The 17,233-nt window shown below is 52.7% G+C and overlaps 2 protein-coding genes across 9 annotated transcripts in view; one reads left to right on the forward strand and one right to left on the reverse strand.

Annotated features, from left to right (window-relative positions):
* The window catches only part of SLC8B1 (solute carrier family 8 member B1), a 29,224-nt gene extending 16,281 nt beyond the window's left edge, over positions 1 to 12,943 (forward strand). For 2 of the 3 annotated variants that reach the window (XM_018061170.1, XM_018061171.1), the window contains exons 12-17: positions 1,603 to 1,744; positions 4,390 to 4,580; positions 6,415 to 6,568; positions 7,647 to 7,727; positions 9,120 to 9,184; positions 11,768 to 12,943. In XM_018061170.1, the coding sequence (XP_017916659.1) occupies positions 1,603 to 1,744; positions 4,390 to 4,580; positions 6,415 to 6,568; positions 7,647 to 7,727; positions 9,120 to 9,184; positions 11,768 to 11,965 (831 nt within the window). In that variant the 3' untranslated portion in view covers positions 11,966 to 12,943. The remainder of the gene's footprint in view (positions 1 to 1,602; positions 1,745 to 4,389; positions 4,581 to 6,414; positions 6,569 to 7,646; positions 7,728 to 9,119; positions 9,185 to 11,767) is intronic. The other variant, XM_018061172.1, reaches the window with a different exon arrangement.
* Positions 13,165 to 17,233, reverse strand: part of TPCN1 (two pore segment channel 1) — a 64,033-nt gene continuing 59,964 nt past the window's right edge. For 2 of the 6 annotated variants that reach the window (XM_005691485.3, XM_018061169.1), the window contains 3 exons: positions 17,089 to 17,228; positions 16,505 to 16,585; positions 15,537 to 15,656 (listed from right to left, as the gene is read on the reverse strand). In XM_005691485.3, the coding sequence (XP_005691542.1) occupies positions 15,537 to 15,656; positions 16,505 to 16,585; positions 17,089 to 17,228 (341 nt within the window). Of the gene's footprint in view, positions 15,657 to 16,072; positions 16,239 to 16,504; positions 16,586 to 17,088; positions 17,229 to 17,233 lie in introns of all 6 variants that reach the window. The other 4 variants (XR_001919373.1, XM_018061166.1, XM_018061165.1 and 1 more) reach the window with 4 other exon arrangements.

Consider the following 17,233-nt stretch of genomic DNA (forward strand, 5'->3'; position numbering starts at 1 on the left):
GCTGGTTTCCATGAGGCAGGACTGCAGTGCTTTCCGCCACCCAGACCCAAAAAGTCAGAGGCCTCACCTCATAGCCCCCCAACATGGATACCTTTCAGGCTTCCTCAGACCCAGGGGGCAGATAATGAACAACAAATATTTATACCCCATGACAGCTCTGGCTATATCATGATCTCAGGCAAGTCCCTTCATCGCTCTGAGCTTCAGCTTCCTTCACTGTAAAATGGGGGTAATGATAGCGCCTTTCTTCTGGAATCCTTGTATCAGTAAGTTAGTGCTGCAGCTGCTGCTGCTGCTGCGTCGCTTCAGTCGTGTCCGACTCTGTGCGACCCCATAGACGGCAGCCCACCAGGCTCCCCCGTCCCTGGGATTCTCCAGGCAAGAACACTGGAGTGGGTTGCCATTTCTTTCTCCAAAGCATGAAAGTGAAAAGTGAAAGTGAAGTTGCTCAGTCGTGTCCGACTCTTGGCGACCCCATGGACTGCAGCCTACCAGGCTCCTCCATCCATGGGATTTTCCAGGCAAGAATACTGGAGTGGGGTGCCATTGCCAGCAGTGCTATGTAAAAAACAGCCCCCAGCATCTCACTGACATGTGACAATATTTATCCTCATCCAGTCACCTGAGATGACTCTGGTTGGTGGTTCAGGTCTGCCCCATACCTCCTTCTGGGGCCAGTGGGAGTATCTCTTTTCTTGGCAGAAGAGACCAAGGCAGACTCCCAAGCACAATTTACGCCTCGTTCACATCACATTCACCAATAGCCCATTGGCCAAAGCAAGCAGCATGGCCAAGTTCAACATCAGTGGGACAGGGAAATATATTCTGCAGACTCTAGTCATTTGACAAAAGTGTGGGGGTGATCAGTTCTGTTACGGGTGGAGGAGGATTGAAGAGTTGGGAACTGTATCCAGCCTACCACAGTGGTTGTGACAATTTGATGAACTAATCTATGCGGAGGACTGACTCTGGTGCTTAGCATATGGTAAGCACTCCATACGTGTTGTTTGTTTAGCTGCTGGCTAAACACACAAGTGAAAGCGAAACACAAGGTATCGAGTCCGTCAGAGCTGGCCCTGTAGCCTGGTTTCAAAGCCTGTGTGGCTTTGGAGAAGTTTTAGCCTCTCTGAGCCTCAGTTTCTTTATCCAAAAGGTAGGAAAATTAAGAGTTCCTGTTCAGTGTTGGCAGTGGCGCGCACTAGGTTGTTGGCGGCGTGTTAACGGCAGCCGTCAGGAGCGCCTGGGGGCCTGCGCCAGGCGGGCGCTTCAGCAGTAGCACCTTGTTCTTTCGTTGATTGGTTGATTCATCGTTGCACTGGGTCTCCATTGCTGCGCGGGCTCTCCTCTGGTTTCGGCGAGTGGGGGCTACTCTAGTCACAGTCTGTGGGCTTCTCAAGCGTGGACTTCAGGGCGCACGGGCTTAGTTGCCCCATGGCATGTGGGATCTTCTCTGACCCAGGATCGAACCTGTGTCCCCTGCATTGGCAGGCGGATTCTTAGCCACCAGGGAAGTCCAGCCTGGTTCTTGAACGACTGAGCTCAGGGCGGAGGCCAAGCACAGGCCTCCCTGCCTTCACCCTCCTGCCTTCCCGCACTTCACAGCTGCCCGTGGAGTTCCTGCTGCTCCTCACTGTCCCCGTTATGGACCCTGACAAGGAGGACAGGAACTGGAAGCGGCCCCTCAACTGCCTGCACCTGGTCATCAGCCCCCTGTTCGTGACCCTGACCCTGCAGTCGGGGGCCTGTGAGTATCCCTGACCCTGGGGGGGGCCCAACCCCCCTCCTCCCCACAGTCCCAAAGTTTTCTTCTCAGCCACCCCAGGGGACCCTGGACCAGCGGGGCAGTCCTGAACATACAGCAGACGCTTAATATGTGCTTGTGCCACGAGCCTCCGGTGGTCCATCGGTCACACTGGTTTCAGAGGGGAGCGACACGCTGGTGGCCCTTGGACCAAATCCAGCCCTCTGGCACATTTGCTTGCGTTACCAAATTTACAGAGTTGATGATTTCTCAAGATAATCTGAGCCACATTCCTAACAGCAAAACTGGCAGAAGCTGAGAAGAGGCACCCCGCCCCCCTCCCCGGTGCTGGTGCCCACTGGCTAGCTCCTCACAAACCCCTCCACTGCCTGTTGAGTGACCTGGGTGGCCCCGCGGGCCTTGAGCCTTCCCCCGTCTGCCCCAGGCTTTCCTTTTCTGACTTGTTTTGTCTAGAGCACTGCCCAGTCTTGTCAGATGTCTTCTAACTCCTCCTGCTCAGGTTCTTCCTGCTGTCTGACTTGAGTATCTCATGCTGCCCAGTCCTCTCTCTGTCATCTGAGCTCCTGTCCCTCAACCCAGGGGCATCTCCTGGAGGTGGCGGTAGGGTTTTGGTATCAAATACAGGGCTGAGTGTGGCTTTTTTTTTTTTTTGCTAATGAGCGTCAAGATGAAAAAGCTGCCAAATTGTTTCTCCTCCAATTTATGGGAAGACATGGTCGCTGAGGAAGGAGTCAGTGTGAACCCAGAGATGGGAAGGGCTCCCCCTAGTGGTGCCAGCGAGCTGGTTCATGACAGCCCTGCCTCTCCAGTCCCCCCGGGCACTTGGTTCATCATTCTTGTGGCTTCTTAAGAGAAGGGTTCCCAAGAAATTCAACATTCAAGAACATCTTGGTTTTTCTCCCATTCTAAACTGTTTTATTTGATATTTTTCTTTAATCAGTTCTTTTTTTTTTTTTAACTTCAGTGTACTGGAAAGGAATCTGTTTCACCGGCATCAATAGGAAACCAGCCTTGTTTCCAGTAGACTTAAGATATTTAATTCTGTTACAGTGAGAGTACTGAAGAAGGAATCCGTTTACTGAGATGTGATTCTATGATATTTAGGGTCTTGTCCACCTGCCCCAGCACCGTCTAGTGGTAGCAGGTCCATGCTGGGGAAAGACTGGTTCAGGCTAACGCATTTGTGACCCCTTCCAGACTGATCCCTGCATAGAGAGAACCCCCAGACTTGGCACCTTGCCCAAGGTCTGGGGGTTCTCTCCATCCAGGGGTCAGCCCAGCAGGGGGTCACCTGCCCAAGGAGGTGACGTGTCCGCCAGTCAGACTTCCCAGTCTCACTGCCAACTTCCATCTTCCTTCTCAAGGCCACCCTCAGAGCCCTCTTTCTTCTTTTTTTCCACATCACCCAGCATGCAGGATCTTAGTTCCCCGATCAGGGACCAAACCCGTGCCCCTAGCAGTGGAAGCACAGTCTCACCACTGGACCACTGGGAAAGTCCCCAAAGCCATCTTTCTGAAGTGCCACTTGTCACACGTGATCACTCCCCCACTCTAAGACCTCCATGGCTCCCCAGTGCCTCTTGGAAAAAGGCCACGTCCCCCAGCCATCATCCGAGATCTCCGAGATCCCGAGCCAGCCACCTTCCCCAGCCCTTTATCTACTTTTGGTGACACAAATCTGCTCAACTCCTTCCCTTCCATCTCTTCCCTCTGCCCATGGAACCCTTGTGCCCCGCTCTGTTTACAGCTCAGCTCACATCCTCAGCCTCCAAGAAGACCCTCCTAACCACCCCATGCCCGTCTCTCCTCCTGAAATGCCTCCAGCACAGGACTGAGAAATACAGAGAAAGGACCTCTCACCCAGGTGTCAAGTTCCAAAGCCAGCTCTACAAGTGAAAGTCACATCCGTCAAAATTGCCCCCCAAAAATCTCCCGCCATGTATTATGTGCATAATTTTATATATTCAGCTCCTTATGTTATCCTTAGTGCAGTGATGTTTATGAGCCCATGAGCTGGACTAAAGAAAGAAAAAAAGTCTTGTTACATGTGTCTGGGCAATTAAATCATCCATTGCCTTTAAGACTGGTGATGAAAGGATGGTATATGGAAATTTCTAGAGTGTTCTGCCAGCCTGCAGGGTTTCCTCCCTTAGGTGTTTTAACATGAAACCTCTAAAACCTTTGTAACTTTGTAGTGGATTGGTTCATAGAGTAGACTTCTCAAGAGAGCCAGAATTAGTAAGGTTGAGTTCGACTGTACAGGTCATCTCATGGAGCCATGCCTATCCATTGGTAATGCCTGGCTGGAGGGTGCTCCCTTTAAGCTCAGGTGGACCAAAGCATCATGGTTGATTAGTGATGTCTGCCTTGGGCATAAGAAAGGATAGCAGGAGTGAGTGGTCTTAGCCATTCCTATCTTAGTTCCAGGCGGGAGAGTCTTTTTCATGTCTGTCTTTCCAGTGTGAGTAGCTCAAGTGCAGGGATATGCTATGTCTTCAATTTCTCTGTCTCTCTGAAGTGCCTAGGACAGGGCTGGGCTCACAGGAAGTCTCTACCTTATATCCAAACAGTTGTTTGAGTTTTATCTGTGGGTTTTATCCCCTCCACACCCTCTCCATAATGCCAAGGGGCTTTCAGGAGGAGGTGCCAAGTTGAAGCCGTGGAGAGGACCAGCTCCCCTTCTCATCCCTCTGCAGATGGCGTCTATGAGATAGGTGGCCTCTTTCCTGTCTGGGCCGTGGTGATGATTGCGGGCACGGCCTTGGCTGCAGTGACCTTTTTTGCCACGTCCAACAGCGAGCCCCCCAGGTTTCACTGGGTAAGAAACCTCGGCTCTCCAAACTGTTGGGGGGTGGGACGCTGGGGTCCCCCAGGCAGATATCCTGGGACTGTCAGGCCACTAATCACTTTTCATGATAACAAGTCTTAAAGGCCACTTTTAAGAGATTTTGTGCCTGTTCAAGTTCCTCTTTTTTTTTTTTTGGTAACAACTTCATTTTATTGAATTGCAATTCATACACACATACAAGTCACTCATCTGAGGCGTACAATTTAACTGTATTTATTATATTCATAGGACTTCCCCAATGGCTCTCAGATGGTAAAGAGTCTGCCTGCAATGCAGGAGACCTGGGTTCACTCTCTGGGCTGGGAAGATCTCCTGGAGAAGGAAGTGGCAACTCCATTATATTCATGGAGTTGTACAGCCATCACCACACTTTGGGATTCATCACCCCAAAAAGAAGCCCTGTACCCGCTGACAGTCCCTCTCCATCCTCCCCCATCATCCTCTGGCCAGCACGGTCTTTCAATCCCTCCAGATTTTTCTGTTCTGAATATTTCACATACATGGCATCACACAATATGTAGCTTTTGTTGCCTGCCCTCTTTCACTTAGCAAAATGTTTTCAAGTGTATCCATGTTGTAGCCTGTGTCAGGACTTCATTCCTTTTCGTGGACTACTATTCCATTGTACAGGCATAGCATATGTTGCTTCTCCATTCACCCATGAATGAACCCTGCGGTTTTTTTCTCCCCCCACTTTTTAGCTGTTATGAATAATGCTGCTATGACCATTGGTTTAGAATTTTTTGTGTAGATATGTTTCATTTCTCTTAGCTGTCATCCTAGGAGTGAAACTGGTGGGTCAAATGTGAACTATTTGTTCACTTTTTTGAAGATCTACCAGACTTTTCCACCACTGTAACCAGAAAGCACCTGAGTTCCTAATGATCACATCCCAATGGTGGAATTGTTTTGTCTTTGGGGGTGTTTCCCCCACCACCATTCTCTCCATTCTGCAGGATGCTAAATAATTTTATAGGCAGTTTGTCCAGAGAGTTTTTTTCTAAAGTTTACTTAAACTAATTATTGCTTTTAAAAATTCTAGTCTTTATATTTAGAAACTCTGAATGAATTTGAACCCAAAGGAATTTGAATTTTCAGCAAATCGATTATTTAGAGAAATGTTGCTGTTTTTCAGTCAGTCATGTCCAACTCTTGGCAACCCCATGGACAGAGGAGCCCACCAGGCTCCTCTGTCCATGGGATTCTACAGGCAAGAATACTGGAGTGGGTTGCCATTTCCTTCTCCAGGGGATCTTCCCATCCCAGGGATTGAATCTGTGTCTCCTGTGTTTACCACTGAGCCACCAGGGAAGCCCAGAGAAACGTTAGCCAGTGTTTCTTACTAGTCTTTGAAGTACTCACACATGCTCCAAGATGAACGCACCTTGGAAACACGATGCTGAGTGAAACAGGCCAATCACAAGGGCCCACATACTGTATGAAGCCGTTTTTATGATGTGTCTAGAATAAACCAATCCAGAGCCAGAAAGCAGAGTGGTTTCCAGGGGCTGGGAGGAAGGTTGGGTGGGCTGGGGAGCACCTGCTCATGAGTATGGAGTTCCTTTTTGTGGTGATGGGGTGGCATTTGGTCCATCAACTAGAAGCCTGATGAGAGCTGTGATGTACCCCTTTTTGACAAAATATTAATGCTGAGCTAGCATTTTATTGAGCACTTACCGTATGCCAGGCCCTAACTGCTTTGCGTCAACTAACTCCTGCTCATGACTACCTCACAAGGTAGATACTATGATCGTCCCATTTTATAGCTGAGGAACTGAGGCCGTGTTCGTGTTCCCTCCCCCAGCTCTTTGCTTTCCTGGGCTTCCTGACCAGCGCCCTGTGGATCAATGCAGCTGCCACAGAGGTGGTGAACATCCTCCGGTCCCTGGGCGTGGTATTCCGGCTGAGCAACACCGTCCTGGGGCTCACGCTGCTGGCCTGGGGGAATAGCATTGGAGGTGACTCGGGGCCGGGTGGGTTTCGGGAATGAGCACGGCTACCTCACTGCTCTTTGCTCCCCCACCAGAAATGACATGTGGGCAGGGCTTCCAGGACATCCACCCTCAGCAGCGCTCAGTGCCTACTGAGTGTGTTTGGAGTGACCATCACTGGGCTTCAAGTGGGATGGTCTGGACTGTACCTGAGACTGTAGAAGCTCCGGTCTCGTCTCTCCTTGCTGATGCACACATACTTGATGGCTCCCCAGAGTTCAGGCAGGACATGGAGCTCATTGCAGTCAACCAGCAGAATATATCCGGCTGAGCAACACCTACCCATGCTCATAGGTGTGGCATGGGTAGGCATTCATGCATACATATTGAGTTAGCCAAAGAATTCATTTGGAGTTTTCCATCTGACAGTAAAGAAAAGGCGGAATGAACTTTTTGGCCAATCCAATACGTATGTCCTTAGGTTAGAGCAGCCAAGTACGGTTAATCAGGTTGTACATGGCCCAAGGGCATGCTGACAAGGGGTCAAAGGCCCCAAAACTAGCTCCCCTTCCACTCACCTTTTTGGGCCCCTTTTCCTAATTTGCACAGAGGCACTCTACTGTGGTAGAGAACACATCTGCCAATGCAGGAGACGCAAGAGGTACAGATTTGCTTCCTGAGTTGGGAAGATGCCCTGGAGGAGAGAATGGCAGCGCACTCCAGTATTCTTGCCTGGAGAATTCCGTGGACAGAGGAGCCTGGTGGGCTACATACAGTCCACGGGGTTGCAGAGTCAGACACGACTGAAGTGATGTAGCCTACGCGCGCTGTGCTGGCAGGGTCAGGACCTGGGTGAAAGGCTGGCGCTGGCTTGTCACACCCACAAGGTTGCCCCTGGTGGGAAGGAAGCAGGTGCATTAAGGAGGGAATTGTGTCTTATGCGACAGTGTGGCCTCCCACAGCACCCGGACGAGCTAGTGCCAGAGTCAGGCAGACATTCATCAGTGTGTGTTGACTGAATGACTGGGTGAGAATGAAGGAGCAGTGACTGACAAGGCCCAGGGAAGTCTCACACCGCTCAAGGCCTTCTCTCGTTTCCACACAGATGTCTTCTCAGATTTCACGCTGGCCCGCCAGGGCTACCCGAGGATGGCGTTCTCCGCCTGCTTCGGTGGCATCATCTTCAGTATCCTTTCTGTGGTTGCCCTTCCCTCAGTGCTGGGAGCCAAGGGTGGGCTCTGTTCCGCCCCCTTGGGACGGGCTTGCACTGGAACGCCTGCGGCAGGTGACTCGGCTGCTTGAGCCTCAGCTTTTTCATCTATAAGATGGGGATATGGAGAGGACTGACCTCATAGGTTGTTGTAAAGATCGAATGAAGTGACAGAAGTGCTTGGTAAACAGCAGTGATGGCAGATATTCATCTTCTTAGGGCAGAGGTATTGTCAGCAGGCACCCATGCACTGAGCTCGTGGAAGACCTCGCTCCCTCTTACAGATGTCATGGTCTGTAGATGTCAGGGGTGGCACATTTTTTCTTTTTCCCCCTAATTATTTACTTGTTCTTGACTGTGCTGGGTCTTTGTTGCTGCACAGGCTTTCTCTAGTTGTAGCAAGTGAGAGCTACTCTCTAGCTATGGTACACGGGCTGCTTCTTGCAGTGGCTGCTCGTGTTGCAGAGCATGGCCTCTAGGGTGCATGGGCTTCAGTAGTTGCAGCATGCAGGCTTGGTAGCTGTGGCACCCTGGCTTAGTAGCCCTGCAGCATGTGGAATCTTCCTGGACCAGAGATCGAACCCACGTCCTTTGCATTAGCAAGCAGACTCTAAACTGTTGAACCACCAGCAAATTCTGGCAAATTTTTTCTTAAAGGGTCAGAGAGTTCATATTTTAGATTTTGTGGGCCATAGGACTCTTTTGCCACTCTTCAACTCTTCTACTGAAGTGTGAAAACAGTCATGGGCAATACATGAACGAATGGGCCTGACTGTCCCAATAAAACTTTATTAATAAAAGCAGACAGTGGGCCAGATTGTCCTGTAGGCTTTCATTTGCCTGGTCTATATAGAAAAGAGAGGGTCAGGCAGCCTGGGGCTGTGAAAAAGGCAGGGCTTGGAATCCCAGCAGTCTTGGGTCCCGGTTCCACCCCTGCCACGTGCCAGCTGTGCGACCTGTGTGCAGATGCCTCCTGCCATTTGTCACGGCCTGTTGCCGCCATGACCTGCTCCTGGCTGTAGGGCTGTGGCCTGTCCTGACCTCTCAGGTTGGGGTGGGAAGGATTGAGCCTTGGCTGGAGCAGTGTCCCCCGTGCCATGTTCCATCACCAGTCCTCCCAGTCACTTCACATGACCTCTGTTTCTCCATCTCACCAGGCCCCAAGTGTTTGTCACTTCCTGTGATCCTTACAGATTGAGGCAAAATGTACTCTGGACACTCTTAGAGGTGCTAAGGATAAGGCTTCCTCAGCGAGGGCTTTTGAGGGAAGGGAGCGGGTGGCAGCCAGAGATCAGAAAGAGCGTCAGTGGGCTGCGTGTCGGGGTTATGGGTGTTATGTTCCAACAGACTTCCTGAACTGGACTGCAGATGTGCTGGTGGGAGTGGGGCTGGGCTGCCTGCTCCAGATCTCCAGGGCCCACATGGAGGTGAAGGTAAGTGCTGGATGATTCAACAAGGAGCCGCTTCATAAGGGCCTCCTCCTCCCCTCCCCGCTCTGGACCAGAGGCCATTCACATCTCCGCAGGTTACACTTACTGGGGAGAGGACTTGTCTAAATGTGTGATGTCTGATTTGTAGCATATCTTTAAAATATTTTGCATATAGGGTTAAAAGTCTTCCTTGCAAGGTCATGGAGTGATTAATAAGACGTGGCTTTGAGGGAAGGGGGCAGGAAGGCTCTGGACTCCTGACTTGGTCTCATCACTGAAGTGTCTTGTTATAGGACTTTGACTGAAGTAGAACTCTGAGGGTCTCTAAGCCTCAGCTTCTTCACCTGTGAAATGGGTTGGTCCCACCCCCCAACTTCCTGGATAAGCACACACGAGTTAAGGGCCAGGCTGAACACCTTATCCCACCCCTGTTGGGAGAGGACAGGCCGGGATGAGAGAGTGTTGACGACAGCCCCAGAAGGGAGGAACCTCCATAGATTTGAAATGCACAGAGCGAAAGAGGCTCTGTGGATTCAAGGGGCTCTGCAAATTCCCTGGGGGGCACATGAGACCTCTTGACCCCAGCATTCCAGGGGGTGGTGGGCTGGAAATCTGCATTTTAAAATATACTCCCTGGAGAAATATGAAGGTTAAGACCCTTGAAGGACAGGTCACCAGCAAGAAAACACTACTTGAGGGCAGGTAACCCAATTGTGTAGGTGACTTGGATGGGCCTCCCTATGGCCAGATCTTCCAGCTTTTTTCAAGGAGAAGAAATTGGGATTCCTAGGTGAGCTTTTCTCTTTGGAAATATTGCATAGGCAGATGCAAGGCAGATGTGACCCAGATTTGCCCAGAGTTTACATTCCCAGGCGCTCGAATTCCGAGGCCAAACCAGAAAATGATGAAGATGGGGTGGGGCATGTGGCCCAGGGGACAGTTTTAAGGTGAATCTTGTGGAAGCACTTGGAACGTGCAGCTGAATGATGGAGTCATTCATGGGAACAAAGTCGCCCAGCTCTTTCTCTGGGAGGCAGCTAGTTCTTGAATAGCCGCACGGAAGATTTGTAATGAACTGGCTGTGGGCCAGCCTTTCACAGTGGCCACACCCATAAGCCAAATAGCTTCTGCTGGAAAAGTTCACTTTTCTAAGGGGTAAACACCCTCTGTCTGAAGATTTTGTTTATACTTCTCAAGGGTTTAATAGGTTCCTTTCATTCCTGATTCTCAGACAGCTCCAGATAATGAGGCTTCAGGGTTGGCCCCCCGGGGGCCCTGTTTCTTTCCTTTGGCTCCTAGTGCAGTGTGTGTCTGCATTTCCTCTGCCTTTGTGCTGAGTTTAGGAAATGCTCCTGCAGTTAATTGTGTAAGACACAGGGCATCAAAGAGGTCATCACAGAAGGAAGTCCGAGCCGTACTGTTGGCTGAAAAGCAGGTTGCTCTTAAACATGTACCTACTGTCTGGTCCCATGTCTGGTTGCAGAATACACGGGGCTTTTGGTGCACACGTGTACCCACACATCTGTGGACTTCGGATTTGGGCTGTCACGTACTACGGTCGATCCTTGACAGGAAGTAGGGATGCAGGAATTAGGGGTACTGACCGTCCCACATGTCACAAATCTGCATAGTGCTGTCTCTGCCTCAAAAGCGAGTGAGTGAGTGATAGTGTGTCCGACTCTTTTCGACCCCATGGACTGCAGCCCTTCAGGCGCCTCTGTCCATGGGATTTCCCTGGCGAGAATACTGGAGTGGGTTGCCATTTCCTTCTCCAGCCTCAAAAGCAAAGGAATTGATAAATGAATGGCCCAGGGGCAGGATACGGAAAGAGTTAGGATGGAATCAGGACTCAAACCCTAGCTGTTTTTCAATATTTATTTGTCTGTACCAGCTCTTCACTGCAGTATATGGGATTTAGTTCCCTGACCAGGGATCAAACCCGGGCCCCCTGCATTGAAAGCACTGAGTCTTAGCCACTGGACCAGCAGGTAGTCTCAGACCCTAGCTCTTTGGATTCCACCTATTGTGATCTCTAATCCACCATGGACTCCCCCCCCCCCCCCCCCCCCCCCCCCCCCCCCCCCCCCCCGGGCTTAAAGATTGTGAAATGAGAATACGGATGCTGTGGTTGAAAGAAACCCACAGGCGTGGACTCAGGCGGTTCAAACCAGTGCCGTTCAAGGGCCAGCCATACTCGCTTTCCTCGACTGCGGACTGGTGACCTTACACAATGGGGGGATGAGAGGGCATGGTGGGTGCGAAATACCTAGTGTAGTGCCTAGGGTTAAGCCTTCCATATGTATTAGATAGGTGCTAAGTCTGGAGGGGAGAGAAGTGGGAAGGGGACTATTTCCTATGGACAGCGGAGCTGGGGGGCTACAGTCCCTGGGGGTTGCAAGACAGTCGGACACAACCGAGCATGCACACGTTCACGTTCAGGTGGTTTAAAAACACTGAACTTCAAGTTGGGGGAGCTATCTCACAGGGAGGCCAAAAGTCCTCCCTGGTCCCTAAGGAGGGGACCTCAAACCTCGGTTTGACTGTCAGCTGCTGTAACCCAGCCTCTCTGCCCTGTTCCCCCCGCAGCTGGAGCCGGACGGACTGTTGGTGTGGATCTTGGCCGGCACCCTGGGCCTCAGCCTCGTCTGTTCCCTGGTCTTGGTTCCGCTGCAGTGCTTCCAGCTGAGCCGAGTTTATGGCTGCTGCCTGCTCCTCCTCTACCTGACCTTCCTCGTGGTGGCCCTGCTCACTGAATTTGGAGTGATTCACTTGAAAACTGTGTGAGTGAAGCTGCGTCAGAGTCCGCCTGGTGGTCGGGAGGTGTCACTGCAGGCGATGAGATGGAGGATGAAGTGCCTTCTGCAGAACCCGCGCGGCCCCAACCGTGAACAGGGTGTGGGTTCCTGGGGGCCACGCTCTCTGCCAAAGATTCCAGGTCACTGCCGTGCGCAGTGAGGACAGTCAAACCTTGTTTCTGGGACTGTGGCGACGGGGCTTCCCTGTGGACAGAGTCCCAGCGGCAGGCGGAAGACTTCCTTGCATTACCTTCAGAGCCTCTTTTGAAGGTTGGGGTCTGGGTCGAAGGGGGAAACCTGGGTGTCTTCCAGGCTGGTTCGGGAAGACCCCAAAGAATTCAGGGCTGGAGGCGGTTAGTCACCCCTTGCTGCCTTCCTGCAATGTTTCTCAGGGCCCAGAGGGCTGCCAAACCAGGGTTTAGGGAATCAGGGTGACTCGGACCTGGCAGATAGCCTGTGTCAGGTCAGCATACAAAGTGTTCTGAGTTTTGGAGCTGCACCGTCTAGCAGAGACATAGGAGACATGACCCTAACTGTGAATTTCTGAGTCGCCATGCTAATAAAGCCAAAAGAAAATGGTGAAATTAATCACAATATGTATTGCTCCTCAATGGCTGCCAGTGGCAATGGCCCATCAGCGGCTCCAAATTAGGCGGTGCAGCTCCAGGCTCTGCCTCTAGAACTGTCTGCTGGCTTCAGAGGTTTCCCTAGCTGCAAAATAGGAGTCAGTTTGACGGTACCTGGTGCCTACCTCAGGGGGAGCCCTGGACTGGGGTTCCCCTGCCCGCAAGCTCTGGGAGGGTGGTGAGCACTCCCGGATGTCTTCCTGCTGGCAGCCAGTGACCCCCTTTTTAATAAGCCTTTTTCCATTTGCTCGATGCCTTAGGCTAGCAGTAGAGGGATTTGACTGTCTTTTCTTCCAATGAACATAATTATTAAATATTTCAAGGATACAGAATAACATACACGCAGCTGTTACTAGTTCTTCTTAACCCGGGCCAGGGTGACAGGCAGTTGGATCCAGGGCTGAAGGTTCTTGGGCTTGATGGATCTGGACTTTGTGGCGCGTCTAGGGGTGGGGCTGAGGTGGTGTCATGGACCAGCATGGCTGGGTCCTGTCCCTGCTCCCCACGATCGTGGAGGCCACCGCGTGGTGCCTGCTGGAAGTCACGAGGCAGCAGCCACACGTACAAAGCGGAGGCTCTTTATTAATATGCCAGAAATCCGCAGACATGGTGGGTTTTCTAGGTAACAAATCGCCGACGTACAAAACCTTACAGCATCGTTCCCGCTACCGATACAAAATGATTGTCACGTGGTGTGGAGTAAGGCTGGGTTAGGGGAGGGAAGCGAGGAGGAGGGGCCGGATGGCGTCCCCCACCAAAGCTGGGTCAGGGCACAGGGCCATCAGACGCTGACTGATAGGTGGTAAGGGGCCCAGAGCAGGCCGGCATGCCTCACGTCGGTGTCACCGAGCTGAGGTGAGAGGGTGTCCGAGCTGGGTGAGCTGACAGCCCTGGGTGACACCCACTCCCTGCTCGATGGCCTGTGTGCGAGCTGGAGGGTCCACCCTAGGAGGCCCCCAGAGACCCCACGGGGCAGCTGTCCTTGGCCTCAGTGATGAGGGCGCCCACCCGGGGCTGGAGTCTGGGCCATCAGCACTGTTGCCACTTGGCCTCCGTCCTGTCCCTGACTTAAAACAGGGCCTTTCGCAGGACAGGGGTGGAAGCCTGGACTCAACCCCACTCTTCCTGGTAGCAGCCGTCACCCTGGGGGTGGGGGAGTGCGCTCAGCCTCCCTGGCACCCCTCTTCTGAGGGCAGATGCTGAGATCAGAGGACTCATGCCTTCCTTTCAAGGCTGCCCCTTGCCTCCTGCTTCCAGAATGCCCATTTCAGTACACAAAAGCTAAAAGGCACCCGGTTGTGCAAATAAAGTTCCTTCTCTGGAGCGGGGAAGGGGTCCAGGCCTGGGCCTGGTGCCAAGCTGCCCGCAGCAGCCTGTGGCTCCCCAGAGATGAGGAGGACAATGTCCTTCTCCTGATTCCTGGTGGGAACCTCAGTGGTTCTCAGTGATTGGTTTGTTTCCCTAAAGGGCTGTGCTTAAAAAAAAAAAAAAAAAAAACCACCACCACTCCTCCCCTGATGAGGGGCAGAGCTATGGGATGCTGGCTCTGGCGATCAGCCCTCCGAGGCCGCAGTCAAGACTTGGCCATGGAGGTGGGGTAGGGAGCCGGATCCTGCCCCGCTGGAAGGAGAATGCGGGGAGGGCAGAGGCTCTGGCCCCCACCTTCCTAGCTCACGGGGGCAGCTGGAGAGCTGCGGTTGGAGCAGGATGCCCAGCGGGGCTCCCCCCTGCCCTGTCCTCCCTGCATGCTGCCTCCTGCACCGGGGTGCAGCCCAGGAGCCACCACTGCTAACCCCGCCCTGCCGTGCATTCACGCCCCGACGGCACTCCAATCTCAGGACTCGCCCCAGGTCCCCGGGAAACCGAGGGGCCATCAGAACCTCCCCCCGGGGATGGGGAAACTTTGGAGTGAGCCGAGTCCCTGCTCCCACCTCAGTCAAGTCCACGGGGAGTGACTCGCTCAAGGTGAGGGCAGAGCCGGCCAAGGGGACCAACGTGGGCGGCCGTGGACGGCCTGAGGTGAGCCTCTGCTTTTTGTTCCCTTTTCCTCAGTACACACACACGTGAAGGACCTGCTGCAGTCTTTGGCAGAATCCTGAATTAACCAAAATATCTTTTTGCTTGAACAGGACAATCCCAAGGCAAAGGGATTTAAGGAGAAAGCCCATTCACTTTAGGACTTGTTCTAGGGTGGTAGCCACTGGCCTGTTCTCCTCCTCCTATGGGCCATCTTAGAAGCATTTTCAGCAACAAGGGTTGAAACATACGGTAGGTGAGAAGGCTCACGGAGCCAGGATACAGCATCTCTGGCCACCCGGCGCTGGCTTAGATCTGACCACGTGGAGTACCCACAGCCCCGGATCACTGGTTCCGGTAGGTGCTTGCTGGGTACTGGTTTCCCAAGGGAACACCCATTCCATTATCACATCTGGAGAAATACCAACCCGAGGATGTGGGCTCTTTCCTTCCTAAGTGGTTTTGTCCCCAAAGCAGGACACAGGAGCCCTGGGCTGTAGGGCAGGTCAGTGGGGAGGCTGCTGGGTGGGGAAGGATTCTGAGAACAGCGTCAGGAAGACGGTGTGACAGGCACGCGGGCCCACTGTGAAGGCCAGCCCTGCAGAGATCAGCAGGTCCATTCACGTGCTCTTGTGAAGGGGCCTTCAGGAGCCTTCCATGTTAAGAGCCGCTCTTGGTGGCCTGACCGCCCCCAAGAAGCAGCCGACTTCCAGGGTTAAATAGGGTAAGGCGGTTATAAACCAAACCCCATCTTGTCGGCCTTTTTCTCCTTTCTGTATATAAATATGTGCATATATATATGGATGTGTATATATATATATAACATATACATATATACACATACATTACTTTGATACATTGTAGTAAAATAATACTATTGTGTTATTGCATAGAAGAGATGGCTTTTGCAGGCTGGGCTTAGGTGATGGTCTGGGAGCGCTGGCGGCTGCCTGGAGGCTGCTGGGTGGCAGGGACCACGCAGCTGCTGAGCTGTCGCTGATGTTCCTCCTGCTTGCGGGCGTGTTCCTCATACCACTCCTAAAGCAAGAGAGCAGACAGGGTGCTGAGTGGGTCCCGCCCCACTCCTGCCAGCTAACCCCAGCCTAATGGGGGTCACCCAGGCCGGGCAGCACTGGGGCCTCCACCTGCTGTGGGCAGCAGCAGAGAGGCTGCTGCTAGGGCCACCCAACTGGGACCGAACACCACCCCCAGACCTGCTGGGAAGGCTGACTGTGCCCCTAAGTGGAAAAATTTCTGTGCAGTCTTTCCCTTTCTAATTAGAGGTATGCAAACCTCCTTGTCCAATGTGCTTTGCACAAACCTCTTTGTAAATGAGGCCCAGGTAATAATCACCCTTTACTTGTGAACATAATCTGTGTGGTTCACAAAGAGATGTGGCACCCCCCCCAACCCTCCATGGTATATCCCCTTTGAGCCGGGTGTCCTTATCTTACACTTGAAAAACCTGGAGCTCACAAGTTGTATAAAGTTCCATGCAGTTTCATGCACCTCCTAACTCCCCTCTTTGAAGAGGCTGGTCCTGGCAAGCTGGCCAGGAACCACCCCGCCATGCTCCCTCTGCCCTGTGTGTCTCCTGCTGCGCGTGTTTCCTTCTCGGTTCTGGCTCAGAGGATGAGAAGATGAGGTCAGTGACATGCGGAAGAACAGACAGGGGGGCTACCTGTGTTGGGGAACTAATGCTTCAGGGGTTCAAGGCTGAGCCCTGAAAGACCACTGGTGGTGGTTCCAACAGATAATCCCATAGCTCCCCACCGAGCACGCCCCACAGCTCAAGACGGGGACTGGAGATGGGCCCCCGCCCGGCAGTGGGGAGGACCACTCCCACGCAGGAGGAACTTGCAGTGCGGTCTGGGGGGTGCTCCTACCTGAATCTCCTCTTGGTACATCTTTAGGCTCAGGTCGCTTTTGGTCCTTGATCTCCGTCCCAGAAACACCAAGGTATTTTGCTAGGGAAGAATGGGGAGGTTACAGGGACCCGCCCGAGTCTGGGCCCTGGTGCCTGGCTTCAGCAGGCCTCACATGCTCCTCTGGCTTCTGCAAAGGTGCCCCCCCTCCCCCCAAAAAAGTCACTAAAACTTGTGGGGACAGGGGACTTCCCTGGTGGTCCAGTGATTAAGCCAGAGAAGGAAATGGCAACCCACTCCAGTATTCTTTCTGGGAGAATCCCATGGACAGAGGAGCCTGGCGGGCTCCATGGGGCTGCAATGAGTTGGACACAACTAAGCAACTAAACACCAACCAGTAGCTAAGAATCCATCTTCCAATGCAGGGGCTGTGGGTTCAATCCTTGGTTGGGGAACTGAGATCTCACATGGCTCGGGGCAACTAAGTCTGTGTGCCACAACTAAGGCCCAGCACAGCGACATACCCACAAACACAACTTGAGGGGATGGACAGTGGGGGAGGGTTTGCACTAAGCTCCTTCGGACGAGGCCCTGGGGCTCCCCACCTCGTATCTCTCCATCTGGGAGAGGATCTTGAGCAGCTGGGCAATGTCTGAGTTGGCTCCCCCTGCCTCCCGGTAGAGCTTCAGAACTGCGACCAGCTCGTCTTTGGAGAGCTCCTTCTCCAGGGTGATGCCGCCGTCCACTGCG

Source organism: Capra hircus, chromosome 17 (genome assembly GCF_001704415.2).
Source record: "Capra hircus breed San Clemente chromosome 17, ASM170441v1, whole genome shotgun sequence".
Taxonomy (NCBI): Eukaryota; Metazoa; Chordata; class Mammalia; order Artiodactyla; family Bovidae; genus Capra; species Capra hircus.